The sequence below is a fragment of the Crinia signifera genome, chromosome 3, assembly GCF_055691185.1.
Source record: "Crinia signifera chromosome 3, ASM5569118v1, whole genome shotgun sequence".
NCBI lineage: Eukaryota > Metazoa > Chordata > Amphibia > Anura > Myobatrachidae > Crinia > Crinia signifera.
Window position 1 is genome coordinate 25,479,739 of NC_139219.1, and position 16,204 is coordinate 25,495,942.

At 47.4% G+C, this 16,204-nt stretch overlaps 1 protein-coding gene and 1 pseudogene across 3 annotated transcripts in view; both read right to left on the reverse strand.

Moving 5' to 3' along the window:
* The window catches only part of ALK (ALK receptor tyrosine kinase), a 601,111-nt gene that overhangs the window by 74,335 nt on the left and 510,572 nt on the right, over positions 1 to 16,204 (reverse strand). For all 3 annotated transcript variants that reach the window (XM_083175495.1, XM_083175496.1, XM_083175497.1), the window contains one exon: positions 7,115 to 7,284. In XM_083175495.1, the coding sequence (XP_083031621.1) occupies positions 7,115 to 7,284 (170 nt within the window). The remainder of the gene's footprint in view (positions 1 to 7,114; positions 7,285 to 16,204) is intronic.
* Positions 94 to 2,517, reverse strand: LOC146063109 (ubiquitin carboxyl-terminal hydrolase 16 pseudogene; annotated as a pseudogene).

Below are 16,204 nucleotides of genomic sequence, written 5' to 3' on the forward strand. Positions count from 1 at the left end.
GAATTGCCAAGGAATATTTATTTTAATTGAACTCTTAAAAGAGCACCAGTTGCCTAACCACAATGATGGCGGCTTTGTTGCGGGGGAAATCCGCTACTCCCCGGAACGCAGCAGGATAGGGAGCGGAGAAGACACCAGCATCTGCTTCTTGGCATTCGTGTAAGCAAACTTCTTATCGCCTTTAGTGTTATTCTTTATGGCCGTGGCCTGTTTCTGTGTGCAGGTATTACAGAGTAGCTGGTTATTCCCCACCAGGTTCTCCTTGCGAGTGAACTGAGAAAGGCAACTCAGGACGGACCACTCATCTAACAGCATCTCTTTCCTCTCCGAGAGAGTGCAAAAGGCCATTTTGGGGTCTTCGTTCACCACCTCGTAGATTTGCACGCACGGAGATTCATCAATTATTTCAATCTCAATGTCATTGGGTTCAAGGTCGGCGGTCAGATTGAGCCTGTTGATGTTTAGCGTTAGTTGGCTGACCACAGTGTCTTCTTCTGCCTGGGGACTCTCTGATCCATGTAAATCCTCCTGTTTGCCATCACTGTCATCTATGACCACTAGACTACTATCTGCGTTTTCCAGGACCTCGTTTGTTTCACAGTTCTGTTCTAGATTTTCCCAGCTTTCTTCAGTGGTTTCTAGATTTCTCGTACCCAATCCATTGTCATCTTTCCGATTTCCTACAGCTTCATGAACGAGATTTTCTGCATCTACATCAGCATTGCTTTGCAGATTACTTATATGTAATTCCGTGTTACTTTCCATTTGCTCTGGATCTTCCTCTGCCTTTTCCGCATCTGTTTTATCGTTTCCGCTTAAGCAAAGTCCGTCGGTTTCGTCTTGCGGCTCAGCGTTGTTATCCACTGCGTTGTTGTCAGAGACGGACTCTTCCTCCTCTGGTTGGCTCACATTGAGATCACTAAGCGTCACCGTCTTATCCTGTATTTTTTGCTGTCGCCGTTGACTCTTGGCTTGTTTCTTGGCTTGCTTTTTTGCCTTCTTCTGAAGATGTTTACTTCCTCCGAGAGGGACATCATTCTTCTCCTTTACATAGCTGTCATCGTCATCCTCTGCGTCCTTTACGTAGACTGGCTTTGATGCCTTTGTGCTGTTTTTCTTTGTAGGCGAATCGTCCAGGACAGGAAGGGAGAGATCAAGGAAAGGCTCGCGGACTAATGATACCGTGTGGCAGGTCTCGCACATTATCGTACTGGTTAGCTCGCCTCCAAACAAGCGATCCACAAAGTTTGGGATCGCTCTTCTTTTCTCATAACCTTTAATAATCTTTTTCATTTCGCTCTCATCTATGGTCTCCGCAGCAGCCTGTAAGGTCTTGGAAATTGCTGAACTTACTCTCTGGATCTCCTCTCCTCTCATGCCATCGAGAAGGTAGCGGAGAAGTTCCTGGCTGTCCTGCTGTTGGTATCCTCTGAACTGTGCAGCTTTTTTACAGACCTGAGAGAAAAGCTCTTTGGGGGTTACAACCCCTTTTTTGGTCTCCTGCATTTCAGTGACAAACTGCCACATGGCCAACGTCAGGGGTCCCGGCTGCTGCTCCAACGTCACTTCCCGCTGTGTCGGTTCAGAGGAATCAGGCTCTTGAACAGTCACAGTTTTCCCTGGATGCTTCACATCATTCAGAAGTTCTCGGAGTGTAGGCGTCTGGGACAAATTCTGCATCACAGCATTGAAGAAACAAGTGTTGCCCAGGTTACTGAGTCCTCTCACAGTGACTTCTTTACTTTCACTAAGCGTGTTGGGTGTTTCCTCCCTTTTCGCTGTCCCCTTGGTACCTTCAGCCATTTGCTGCGTCTCGCTCTCCTGCACCTTCTCAGAGCTGCACACATCCTGGCCTAATTTAACTTTGCTTGCCGTCCTAACGTTCAACTTGGACTTTTTTTGCAGGTATTCCACCAATTGCCGAAGCCGACCAGAGCACTCGTGATCAACCTGGTTATCACACAGGTAGCACCATACGGTCCACTCAAAAACATTGAGCACGAGGCAGTGGGGCTCCGATCTTGGGGTGTTATAATGGTTCAGTGCATGCTGCTTCTCAGAATATCTTCCGCACCCCCTGTGACCACAATTTAGACACAGCCAGACCACGTCCGCCTCCCTGTGTTCCTCCTCTCCATTGTCCACAGTCTCTTTGCTGTCTGTCTGGCAGTCCTGACAGACGTCCCACTCCACATTCACCAGTGCTCTCTTCACCGTCCCCTCATCCAACGCCTTCCGGATGTGCTTACATGTGGGTTCTGCTTCCACGGAATCATGTACAGGGAGGTTCTTCACTCTTTTCTTTACCATGTCACCGCTTCACGAGCACCTCAGAGGGTCTGTGCAGACATATGGTGATGCTGGCAGTACGGGAGCAGCTGACACACTCCACATATAATGGGTGCTAGATGTTACAGAGATGCAGGCAACTTCCCTACACGTGTCACCGGTTCCCAGAGGCCACTTTCTAGGCTCTTCTACTCGCTACCGGCATACTATGCTGCTGTCCTCCCCGAGTCTAGCACAAAGCCAGCTAAGATGATCCTATATTCAAGTTCCGGCTGCGGGTTATACGGCATATTTGGGGATACTATGCAATGATGCAGTGTAAGGCTGCGCAGCACAGCGGGGAATCCGTTATCAACTGTCAGTCTGATTGGTAGGGGCGGAGAAATATACTGTATGGGAAGCTGGGCCTTATTAATAGGTGCAGGGGGCGTTGCAGCTGCCCGTGTCTCCCTAGCTTAATTTCGCTTCTGGGGGATGGCTCAGGTAACTGTGCGGGGCTGATGTCACTCACCACTCCCCTCCACCAGACCTCTTCATGTGGCCCGCACAATCTAGAGTCTAGATCCACTTTGCATTGGCTGCCTGGGGTGGAATAAGGGACCGGGCTGATGGAAAGGCGCCCGCCGGGTTCTCCCCCTCTCCTGCCCGGCTCGTGTCCCACTCGTCCCCGGAGAGACGCCGCGGGTTGCCGCGTCACACTCCCTCCTCCACGTGTCTGCCGCGTCACTCTCCTGCGCCTCTCGCACCCGGCTACTAGTCTCCGGCTCGCTCCGACTCTCTCCTCTCTCTCCTCTCGGCACAACACAGCAGCCAGCATGGACGGAAGCGAACGCCACAGTCTCCAACTTCAGACCTTGCGCCTGGTTCACTCAGCAGCAGGTACTTTTATGCAACTATGGAGCTCGAGAGACGGGGGTTTTACCACCTTTCAGCGGCTCAGTGTATAGATCAGGATATTAATCCAGGGAGCTCTCTCCCCACACTCCTTCACTCCCGCCTCGCCGTGGCCACGCCCCCAGACTTCACAAGTGGTGTTTTAATAGTTCTGCTTTTAATAGAGCTAGCATTCTGACACTGCATGTGTAAACATTAGTCACATTAATTGGATATCTACATAGTATTTATATACTCTCAAGGTGCTTGATTTCCAGCATGGGGGTGCAGGGGGGTCCCTGGTAAATACCAACCAAAGATGAAGTCTCTGGAATTTTTGGTTTTAGGTGGGAGTATGGGATTGGTTTGTTCTATGATGCCAACATACAACCGGCCCTTTGAGGGTGACCAAACTGCTGATGCGGCCTCCGATGAATTTGAGTTTGACATCCCTGCTCTAGATCAAGGGTTCTCAAACTCAGGCCTGAGGACCGCACACAGTTGACGTTTTCCAGGTCACTGGGCAGGGGCACAGGTGTACTCATTACTCATTGACACATTTTTTAAAGAGCCACAGGTGTTGCTAATTATTTCACTTGTGATTCCACAAGGAGACCTGTAAGACATGCACTGTGTGGGGTCCTGAGGACCGGGTTTAAGAACCTGTGCTCTAGATGCTAGTTCTTCAGAGATCCCTTGGCATAGAGATGGCTGGCCGCTGGATGGATGCTGGGTTTGTCATTGAAGGCAGAAATCCGATGGTTCTTCATCCTCAATGGCTGTCAGGTGGCAATGTTTTTTTTTTTTTATGACACCAGGGGCTAAGCCTCGTTCCCGGCACCTTCCCCTATTAGCCTGCTGCCTGACACTGTCCACACCTGGGGCAGCGGTCCATGATTTAATACCATAGATGTTAACCACCATGATGGCCATCACTAACTTGGCGCAGAGGAATTAACTCCCCATTTTCTGGGAGTGGCAAGGCCAAGGTCTGCACCACAAGTTTCCTTGTCCTTGCAAGCCGCCGTGCGACAGCCAGCCTGAGTAGGCTGAGGATTACTTAGCTTCCTGTTGCAGATAACTATAGTGACGGATGGTTGCGATGTTTCTCAATGACTGCGTCTCCAGTCGCAGTTCTGACATTGCAAATGCAGCAAGGAGGAGCTTAACACCACCTACGGCATTTGCAAATGCCATCTATGAGGCCCTACATTTAGTATTGGTTTTTCAAAATTGATACAGTCCTATCGAGCTCCTACTGTACCTGCCCTGATGATCTCAAAGCAATTAAATACAGGGGAACTCCATCCCCAATTTCTGTGTGTTTGAAAAATGACATCTGTGAGCTTTTGTACTTTGGGCAAGATTTAATAAACCAAAAAAGCAAGTTATTTGGGGGTGACATTTAATAGGATGAGATATTTCAACTTTTTCAATTTTTAGTCAAAAAAACGGCCGAATTAGCTTGTTTTGCTGACTTCGCCCACTTAATATGGTGTGAATTGCACTGTATATTGCATTGTTACTTGGTCAATCCACGCATCATTACCTGTCAGCTTAAATTCGCACTTCATATCGAATCTAGATGGTTTCCCATTCAAAAGTATACAAATTGTCGATTTAATAGGACACTAAAATTTGACTAAAAATCACAACTTAAACAGACCAGGATGAGATGGGCGGTTTTGAAACAGACCAACAGGAAAAAAAATGGAAATTGTTAATTTTGAATTTTCTACTATCATCAAGAACACCCCGACATATACCCCAACATCATCAAGGACACCTGTGAGGGTTTGAGCAATGGAGTTTTTGCAGTCAGGAGTGGAGCTGGTTGTATGTGATATTGTGCATTTGGAGGAGCTGTGCAGGAGGAGGGAGCATGCTGCGCCAGATCCAGGTCCAGGTCCCCAGTGCTTCACATAGGTACTGCGCTAGGGTGTACATGACTCCCTCTCAGATCAAGAGGTGAACCGCACAAACCTCTTGAACTTATATGAGCCAAACAGGTCCTACTGTGTGCTGCTGTTGCCGGTTGCAGCAACAACCTCTTCCTGCTGTGGCTGCTCCCTCGTGCCTCCTCCCCGGCACTGCCCTCCTTGGCACCATGCTGGCTCTGTCACTGCTGGTCTCTCTCTGTTGCTTTCTTCCTCTCCTGTCCATTTTTCTGTCCTCACTACCCAGGGCCGGTGCTAGGGTGTCCGGCGCCCTCCTGCAAACCATACATTTTGCGCCCTTTCACATTGCCATTGCAACAAGCTGCAGCCCTATTGTGGGAGTGTATGCAACATGTGATCCTATGGAGGATCTCGGGTGCATGTACATGTATGCATACACCATCTCAGTGCTGTGTCCGCAAAATGTTGCAGGCACTAAAGGTGCCCATACAAGCTGCATGAATCGCATATGTTATGGGCTAGATCACATTGCACAGCATGCATGCAATGTGTGTGCGCTGCGATCCAAAAGCAGTACAAAAAGTATGTGCAGCACTCGTGACTGAGGGGGAAAGGAGGGGAGAGAAGGAAGAGATGGAAGAAGAGGGGAGGAAAAATAGGGGGCGGTGCCACTGGCAGTGGCACTGGCACAGTACACTGAGAAGAGGGAAGGAAGGGGAGGTGGGGCTGCTGCCTGTTCGTCATTTGATTGACAGCTGACAGGCGCAGGGAGCAATGGGTAGGGGGTGGATCCGGACATGACATGTCATCCAGGCATTCGCAGACAGCGCTACATTCCTCAGCACAAGTGTCCATGAGGAAGAGGGGGCAGGTCGCAGGAGGAGGACAGTGTGTGCGCAGTGCAGGGAGCTGCTCAGCCTCTCCATACTGCCGGCGTCTGTCAGACAGGTGCTGCGTGCAGGAGGCAGTGACAGTGAGGGCTGGGGCAGCTTTAGCAGAGCAGGGAGGGAGACAGCGCCTTTTCAGCATGGCGCCTCTCTGCTTTGCAGGAGCTGCTGAGTGGGTAGCGCCGGCCCTGTCACTACCTTTCAAAGGTCAAAATGGCGCTTGACCCCTTTATATAGGATGTGACTCTGTTGTTTGGAAAGGTGCTGATAGAAATCACGTTCCGGTTGGTCAGAAATTCGCACATTACCAGTTCATAAAATCGCACCACATTGCGTCATATCACATTTTTCAGCCAGTAATTTGCATCCCATTAAATAGTCGATTTCTTCAAAAAGTTTGCGATTTCTAAACATGCGATAGGTTGCGATTTGTAAACCTTACCAAAAATCACATCCTATTGAATGTCACCCTTTGTGTCTGGAACATACCATGTTGCAATTCAATGGAAGAAAATACATTTATATTGTATTATATGCAGGGTAAATACTGGCTGCTTTTGCATGTAGCCCATAGATGTTAGCATTATTTTTACACAGCAATTTGTTACTTCGGTCCCACCTGCAGTGCAGCATGTATTTGCCCATTTAAGTGCATTGCAAACAAAGCTGAATCGGGCCCTTTGGACCTAATTCATGTTTGTACGGTGAGGTCAGCTGCCCGCCCCCAGAACGTCAACATCGATCCGCGTTGCGGATTCGCAACAGGGCGATCAGACCAGAATGTCAATTATGGAGAGAATCGAAGCTACATGTAGGTCTATGTAATTGCGCATTTAAGTATTTGCGCTATGTATTTGCGCATTTGGGTTTGCAGCCATCAGCAGATCTGCTCCCTGATAATGCCAGGGCACACCCCTTTGTTTTTCCAACCACTTCCCATAAACTCCCTGTTAACACCTCCCAACGGTCACTATCTGTCAATCACTTCCCCATGTAATCCTCATTGCAAGCAAGATCTTAGCTTCCCCTTTCCACATGCGCAGTCTGACAATAATCGCCCATTACCTGCAAACAAGAATTAGGCCCATTGTCCCTCCAAGTTTGATAAATCTCCCCCATGGAGTTCATTTTATCCGCCCTTGTTATGTGTTAATCAGTGACACTTACCTCCCGAGAACATCCTGAAGTGACAGCACTATATGTTCCCAAACGCCAAGCCCCTCCCCATTGGCAAAGTGCCAGAGTGTCCTGGTTTTCACTTTCCCCGTCCTGTTGTCATGGAGACGCACAGATATGTCTCCCAGCCAGAAGCCATCCAGCAGAAACGACATCCGTAGCTGTGGAGGGGAAAAGATCACGTCAGTACGGTTTCCGCCAGACAGTTGGTCCCTGACCACTGAGCACCAGGGTCCATATATATAAATGTATAGTGTGGAGGGGCAGAGCATTAGCAATCCTACACGTAGGCCAATCCAGGGGGGATCAAGTTGCCCAGAATAATCCCCCTCTTGGCAAGTGGCTCAAATGATGACAAGCAATGGTATATAATAATTACTAGTGTTGCCGAAACATCATGCAGTTTAAGGGACAGAGCGGACCTGCTGCACATGCCCAGGGGTAGCAGCTTCTACTACCAAGTTTGTTGTGTGTGTGTGGATCAGAATCCTCAGACCAGAGAGCAGCTAACAGGAAGAAGAGACAGGAGCCTTTATCATGAGGTGGGAGAATATGAGCTTAGAAAGAGCAGTACTGATTCTATTCTGTTTGTGTATTTATTATGGTTCAACCTTTTCCTGACTATATATATATATATATATATATATATATATATATATATAATAAAAAGACCAATGTACATTAATGTGCAGGTTCATTACTAGATTCTTCGACTGCTCCCCCCCCCTTCCCGCCCCCAGACTCCCACACTTGCCACTTGCTCCAATGTCCCACAGAGTGGGAGATTGTGGATGCATTTGAAACCCCCCCTCTAAAAGTCCTGCGTTTGCCACTGCTACTGCAGTGAGGAACCGTGCTACACAAATACAGTCGGACGTTGACCGGACAGCTTCACCGCATTAAGGTCTTCTGAAAAGACTGAACCCATCAGGATTGTGGCATATCACACAGTGCTTTCATAGAATGTTCAGCTGATAATAAAGATTTCATAGGCTCTAATCATATTACGTAGGATACACAGCCATCCATTCAGGTCATTAAAGTCATCTGTTTCCTTCGCTGGGTCGTAAAAGGCCCGGACATGAAGGTTAAGTAACAAAGGAACCCATAAATCAGCTCCCACCGGCTTTACCTCATCCTTCATGCCAACGTGATTACAGTACAGAACACAATTGTAGGGCGCAACTGAATATGGCGGTGCTATATAAGATAATGCTGAATAGTAATGAGAGTTTATTTTATGGTTGGCTTAACTGGTAGCCACAAGAAATGTTGGTTTTTGGCCCAGAGAAGGTTAGAGTCACACAGTTATATACAGTGAGTATAATAAAGGTTTTCAATGTAAGGTATGCTGAGATACAGTATTAGCATTTAATTTGGTGTTGTGTAGTACCTGATTATTGCCAGCAGGTCAGTGTTTTTGCCTTGCATTGCTGGCTGCTTACCGATATTAAAGTGCCAACGAGTATTTGGGACTTGTATGCAATCTCAGTCAAGAACATTGGCGGCTGCAGAGGTATGGCTGCAGCACAGTCTAAAATTCAAATAGTGAAGCCGCAACTGCCACCCAACCGCCGCCAAACATCGTTGAGTGGGACTCACTGGCAGTTGGTGTGGCTCCACTATTGTGCTGTTGCCCTACTGCTGTGAGCTGCCAGTGGTCGTGTCTCTGAATGCGCCTTACTGGGTGTGAACTGGTTGGCATCGCGACCAGTACACGTTACATGCCAGAGTAATGGCAGTATAAACTTGGTCAATGGTCAACTGCAGGGGGGGATTAATAAAAACATATATAAAATACCACATGAAAAGTCTGTGTTTGTTCCTATGTACCTTACTCTGTAGGAGCCCTGACAGGCTCAGAGCTGCCTCTGATTAAAAACCCTCCCATGACAAGGCAGCTGCTGCTGCTATCCTTCATGGGCCTGAGAAACATTTGATGAGCTCCACCAAGCAGAGCTCAGCACAAGCCTCTCAGCCTCTGACCTTTTGTGCAAAGTTTTATGGGACTCCCAGTAATGCATTGCACACTTGTGCAGACAGTGTGCCTGGACTCTTGATGCCCAGCACCATTAATTATTGTCACATTGGCAGATAGGTGAAGCTGCAGCACTACCCCACTCCCATGCACAAAACCATTTTGAAAAATACATGCCAACCACAGGGGGCCCCTAGATGGAGGGGGGCCCAGGGGTACTGACCCATGGTGCCCCCATTATAATCCGGACCTCTATACGCCAATGGTATACACAGAAAAAGTACAGTCTGACATAAAATTGGGCCATGCTGAAAAGAGTCACATCCCCCGATTGATACAATGATTTGCAAGTTCTCTCCTGTTATAATATTTGCAATAGTCTCAATAATCTGAATTATACCATTATAGCCGGGTAATAGCTTAAGGCACAGACGCCTTCACTCTCCAACGCTCATTATGACAATATCTGTCCGAATCCATATTTCCAAATATACCATGAAAATGCACAAAAAATTGGATCTGAATGGCGAGAACAGAAGCGAAATTGAAACGTCGGTTTTCCTGCTACCAGTACAGCGGCGGCTCAATAATGAGCTTTCTATAGAGCGAGAATTGATGCTGATACAGGAACACAGGCAATTTCATTTTGTTAAATTTGACACCAAAATAGTTTCTGCTTAATAGACAGTTTTCTCCTTTATAAACCTTGGAAGAAAAAAAAAGAAAGAAAAAAAAAAAATAGTTTATAGAGCTGGGCTGGATCTGCGGACAGCTCTGCATGTGCAATACATCTGTAATGCCAAACAATTTATTTTTGTCCATAGCGTCTGCTACATGCAATTTTACAGGTGTCGTAGTGACCTCTAAATTAATTGCACTTTCCTCTATGTAAAAGTCTATTTTTGGGAGCAAAGAAAAGACAAAATTAGAGCGTTGCTCTCCAGCGAGTCAAGAGCGCTCGCCAGCTGAGATTGTGTCACTGGTTTTTTTTCTACAAACATTATGTAAGGGATGATTATCCAACAGCCATAGTGTAGGTACTACCGCCGCAGCAAATGTGGTGTGGACATACCACATTGTGGAATACTCTCCTGCAAAGGCTGGGAGGCTGCAGGAAATCAGGTGGACCTCCTTTCAGACTCACAATGCCGGTCACTATGATGTGGTCATGCCCTTGCCCTTATGTGCCGTCACCCCAGATGTGCCGTCTGGCTAATACCTCCCGCAGGGGGCGGACAGAATGTCGGCATGTATGTGCTGCGTGTGTGACAATGTCCTGTGATGTCAGCTGCCCATCCCTAGCAGGCAGGGGCATGCCTACATTCTGACGGGCCCACCCAGCGTTTCTTTGGGCACGCCCACCTTGTTCTGTGGGTACGCCCATGAAACGCTGTTTGGGGGCCCATCGGAACGCTCCCTGCCTGTCACTCAGGCAGCAAGCGCTCTGGCAGGGGAAAAATTCATCGAAGGTGCTCGCTGTGGGGGTGGGCACATGCACATTACCGCACATGCGCAAACACCCAACATCGGCCGGGGGAGCAAATTTGGACCACAGCGAAAAGGTCTGAATCACCCCCTTCTGTATAACCGAGTGAACCAGTTTCCTTGAAAGGGTGGAAAGAAAAGATCAACATTTCTGACTGTAAACTGAGACCAGGGTAGTGCAGGATGAGAACCAAGAGGAAGAAGGGTTTGATAGTGGTCTAATAGGGGGGTTTAAGAGTACAAAAATACAGTAACACAATCTTGGATACAGAAATAGGTAATCAGAGGAAAGTGGGGAGGGCGTTAGAGGAAATGTGGATAATGTTGGGGATGTAGGAGGGAAATGAGTAATAGAGTGCTAAGAAAGTTAGGTTGGGGAGCATAACCGGGATGTTGTCGGGAAAGGAGAGCCAGTGAAGGACAGGTCAAACCAAAGAAATAGAAAGATGAGACCAAAACCATTGACGATATACTATATTTAAGAGTAGAGGGGAAGACCAGACAGTATGAGGTTGCAATACCCCAGGCGGGAAGCGACAGTGGAGTCAGTGAGATTTGGAAACCTCCAGGGTAAGGACGGAAGTAATTCTGTAGTTGTTGCAGAGGTGAAAGTAGCAGGAAATGTGGAGATAGCCTGGGGTGTGAATGAGAGGTAGCAGACAGGGATGATACACTTGCAGCATACATACTTGAGGGAGAGGAGAGAGGATAGTGTTAGGGAGTATGAGTGTGGGGGGAGAGAAAAGGGACCATGAAAGAGAGGAGGATGTTGAGTTCAATCTCAGGCGCTTGAGAAAGCATCAGGGCATCCAGAAAAATCTGGAAGAGAACGAGAAGGATCGGAGGGAGGATCCGGGAAGAAGTACATTTGTGAATCTTCAATGTGTACAATGCAGTTATTGAAGAAAATGAAAATTGATGTTGATCTCTTGACTGTTCAGGATAACAGAATGACCTTGTTGACATAACCCCAAGTCGACATAACCCCATGTCGACCTAGTGTTGTTGACCTAATATCCTTGTCGACCTAGTTGCTGTCTATCCAATGATCCATACCCACCTGTTCTCAAGGCTGCAACTTTTTGCAACTCTGCGATCAGGGCTGAATCAGCCCTTTGTCATCGATGACCGAAGAGAAGGAGGAAAGGGTAGATTGTCCAGCAATAAAAGATGGCGGGGGGAGCAGGTCAAGCATTTATAAAGGAAATGTGATTATAGACTGTAGTAAGTAAAAAGGAGATATCACATACAGGTATATAATGGGGTGGCGGATGGGGTCCCGACTGTCGGGATCCCGACAGTCATTAACCCGACGTCGGGATCCCGACTGTTAAAACACCGACGGCCGGGTTCCCGCTGTCGGCTATTTTCCCTTGTGGGGGTCCACGACCGCCATAGAGGGAGAATAGAATAGGTGGCGAGCGTAGAGGGTACCCCTATCCAGTTCTGGACTCTACCAATATCCACTTTTCAGGATCCAGACCAGTCTCCATTCTTTCATCCCTACGTAAACTATGGGCACCAGTTGGTAAATTCATCAAAAGCCCTTCCATGACCCAGCCCGGACGGAGGCTATCCGCTATAAGCAGGAGAGTGCTTCTCCACAATTAATACCTACCGCGGGCGAACTCTGGACGTACTGGATACAAAATAAAACCAGTTACCTATTAGGAGACACTATAGGAATGGACCCACCCAACAGTGGACTTCATACGGTACCGTATGAACTGGAAAAAATTTTACCCCTTTTTTTTTATTGCCCATTTCCATCACTTTTTAGAATGATATTGTATGTTTGATGTTCATTAAACCATTGTTATTTTTATCCAATTGGCACACATTTCCTTGTTATTTCATTAATATTATTTTATTAGTATAATCATTTATTGCATAGCGCAGTGTATCCCCTTGCTTTTTTCTGTAGCACGCCACCATGCCCGCAAGGGGCTTTGTTGCGCTGGCCACGCTGTCTGAGACCAGGCAGTCGGGATAACGACTGTTGGGATCCCGACTGTCGGTGAATCATACCACACCCATATAATGTATCCGGACGAAGAATAGCGATAATGCCTTTGTTTCATTTACCGCCACTATTTAATCACAATCTGGTCACGTAGCTCCACGATACTTAAGTAATAAAGTGACCAACTCAGTAAAACCATAATAATGTCATTTCATTAGCCAGACATTCCATTTTGAATTAATCAATTGAAAAATAATTTCGATGCACCAAATATTAAAAGTAATTTGTAGCCTTTTTTGGTTCCTTTGCAGAGTTTAGCGGATTATCCCCTCCCTGATGAGAAGCCGGGAGACTAGTAAAATAACGCTGTCCGGCTGCACTTCCAGGCCTTGATCATTAGTCATATGTCTGCTGCGTCCTACGCCGAGAGGGCGGGCACTCGATTAATTGATCTAACGATCTAGTTAAATACTCTCCAGGTTTCTCCTGGATCAAATGGCGTGGATACATTCATCTTCTTGTAACTTGGCAGATAGATAATTCATTATAAGCTCTGACACCGAGGGACTGCTCTAATTAACCGTTTGGAGATGGAGTGACAATTCGTGAGACAATTTTATTCTGGGAAATTGTTAAGCCAAACGCTTCGGCAAGTTTTACAGTCACCGGGCCATACGCTTCAGAGGGGGCGGGTGGGGGTGGACAGGGGGCCAGTGTCTTATGGGTGTCACCATAAAAACTCTGGGTGTTCTGACGTCACATGAGATCAGCGGCCGCCCTGTATCCAGCGATCAACGGCGGAATTAGTTTTTACTGACTTTTATTCTGAAAGGGAACCAGTGACATCATCAGGAGAGCAGCCTATCCACTGAATAGTAACCAGTGACATTATCAGGAGAGCAGCCTATCCACTGAATAGTAACCAGTGACATCATCAGGAGAGCAGCCTATCCACTGAATAGTAACCAGTGACATCAGGAGAGCAGCCTATCCACTGAATAGTAACCAGTGACATTATCAGGATAACAGCCTATCAACTCAATAGGAACCAGTGACATCATCAGGAGAGCAGCCTATCAACTCAATAGGAACCAGTGACATCATCAGGAGAGCAGCCTATCCACTGAATAGTAACCAGTGACATCATCAGGAGAGCAGCCTATCCACTCAATAGTAACCAGTGACATCATCAGGAGAGCAGCCTATCAACTCAATAGGAACTAACAACCTAGGGCGTTTTAACAGAGGAGGGGGCCCATGTGCAGGCTCTGGGTGGCCCACACCCTCTCTATGCTTCAGTAGAGTCCTACTGCTCATGCCCAGGTTTCCTGAAACATGGCGCCCACCATGTTCCGGAGACAAATTTTCCTACTGCGTTATTTTGGCTGCGAGTTTTGCAGCGCCCGATATGGGACTACAGAAAGGTAATTAAAAGAAATGGGTGCAGTGACATCACTAAGAATGCAGCCTACCCAGTCACTAGTAGCGAGTGACATCATTGAGAGTGCAGCCTACCCAGTCCCTAGTAGCCAGTGACATCACTGAGAGTGCAGCCTACCCAGTCACTAGTACCCATTGACATCACTGAGAGTGCAGCCTACTCAGTAAATCAGTAGCCAGCGACATCACTGAGAGTGCAGCCTACCCAGTCACCAGTAGCCAGCGACATCACTGAGAGTGCAGCCTACCCAGTCACCAGTGTCATCACTGAGAGTGCAGCCTACCCATTCACCAGTAGCCAGTGACATCACTGAGAATGCAGCCTACCCAGTCACTAGTAGCCAGTGACATCACTGAGAGTGCAGCCTACTCAGTAAATCAGTAGCCAGTGACATCATTGAGAGTGCAGTCTACCCAGTCACTAGTACCCATTGACATCACAGAGAGTGCAGCCTACCCAGTCACCAGTAGCCAGTGACATCACAGAGTGCAGCCTACCCATTCACCAGTAGCCAGTGACATCACTGAGAATGCAGCCTACCCAGTCACAAGTAGTCAGTGACATCACAGAGTGCAGCCTACCCAGTCAAAAGTAGCCAGTGACATCACTGAGAGTGCAGCCTACCCAGTCACCAGTAGCCAGTGACATCACTGAGAGTGCAGCCTACCCAGTCACTAGTAGCCAGTGACATCACTGAGAGTGCAGCCTACCCAGTCACCAGTAGCCAGCGACATCACTGAGAGTGAAGCCTACCCAGTCACCAGTAGCCAGTGACATCACTGAGAGTGCAGCCTACCCATTCACCAGTAGCCAGTGACATCACTGAGAGTGCAGCCTACCCAGTCACCAGTAGCCAGTGACATCACTGAGAGTGCAGCCTACCCATTCACCAGTAGCCAGCGATATCACTGAGAATGCAGCCTACCCAGTCACTAGTAGCTAGTGACATCACTGAGAGTGCAGCCTACCATTCACCAGTAGCCAGCGACATCACTGAGAGTGCAGCCTACCCAGTCACCAGTTCTCAGTGTTTAGGCAGCAGATGTACTTCATAGGGATCAGCAGCTTTCACCTAATGTCATACAGTGCAGCAAGTTATTCAATAATAATAATGTAGCCCTCTCACTAATTACTGGTTAGAGAGGAACTGTGCGGTCATCAGTCAGTGACCTGGCACATCTTCATCAATCTGTCTCTCAGCTGCATAATGCATTACAATTATACACAGAATGACATTCAGATTAGAAATAATTATTGCTCAGTTAAAACCCAGTAATTACAGAGCCAGGCTGCCTGAGAGCAGATAGCCACAGGCACATTGACCCTTCCTGCGCTGTATTTATGCATAAGAACCGGGTAAGTCTGGCTTCTGGGTCAGGACGTGACAGGAACCGACGTTCTCTCACCGGGAGCTCTGTCTATGACACAGAACGTGATGTTTGGCTGGAATATGAGGTTCCAGAAAATGATGGGAATATGGGAGGTGTCCGATAATGTTACATAACATGGATTAATGATTCGCTGTAGCCGATGGGAAAAACCAGCGTAACACTGCAGACGTGTTATTTATTTATAATATTAAAGGTTATATTTTATTAACTGGGAAATTGTCTCTGTTTGGAATGGTTATGGTATAGGGCAGTGGTTCCCAACCCTGGTCCTCAAGTACCCCCAACAGTGCACGTTTTCCAGGTCACCCGGCAGGTGCACTCATTATTCAGACACATTTTAAAAGATCCACAGATGGAGCTGATTATTTCACCTTTGATTCTGTGTGGTGACCTGGAAAACGTACACTGTTGGGGGTACTTGAGGACCAGGGTTGGGAACCACTGGTATAGGGGGTCGACAATGTCCAAGTCGAAAGTCACTAGGTTGATCACTAATGATGGACAGTGTCTAGGTCGACACTTAAAAATGGTTGACATATCATAGGTCAACATTCAAAAAGGTCAATATGAGTTTTGCAAGTTTTTTGGGGTGTCGATGTCGACACATATCGACATGGACACTGTATAAGTGTATTGTGTGCCCTTAAGGCCCCCATACAATATGTGACTTCTCTGAGTGGATAAGTCGCATCCAATTCCCCCGTGAGCCACCCGGCAGCTTCCCGGGAGGCTTACATGTGATTTGGCACATAGGGGGAAATTTACTAAAGGAAATTTGTAAAAAATAGGTGTATTTGTATCCAGAAATACACTTATTTTTGAC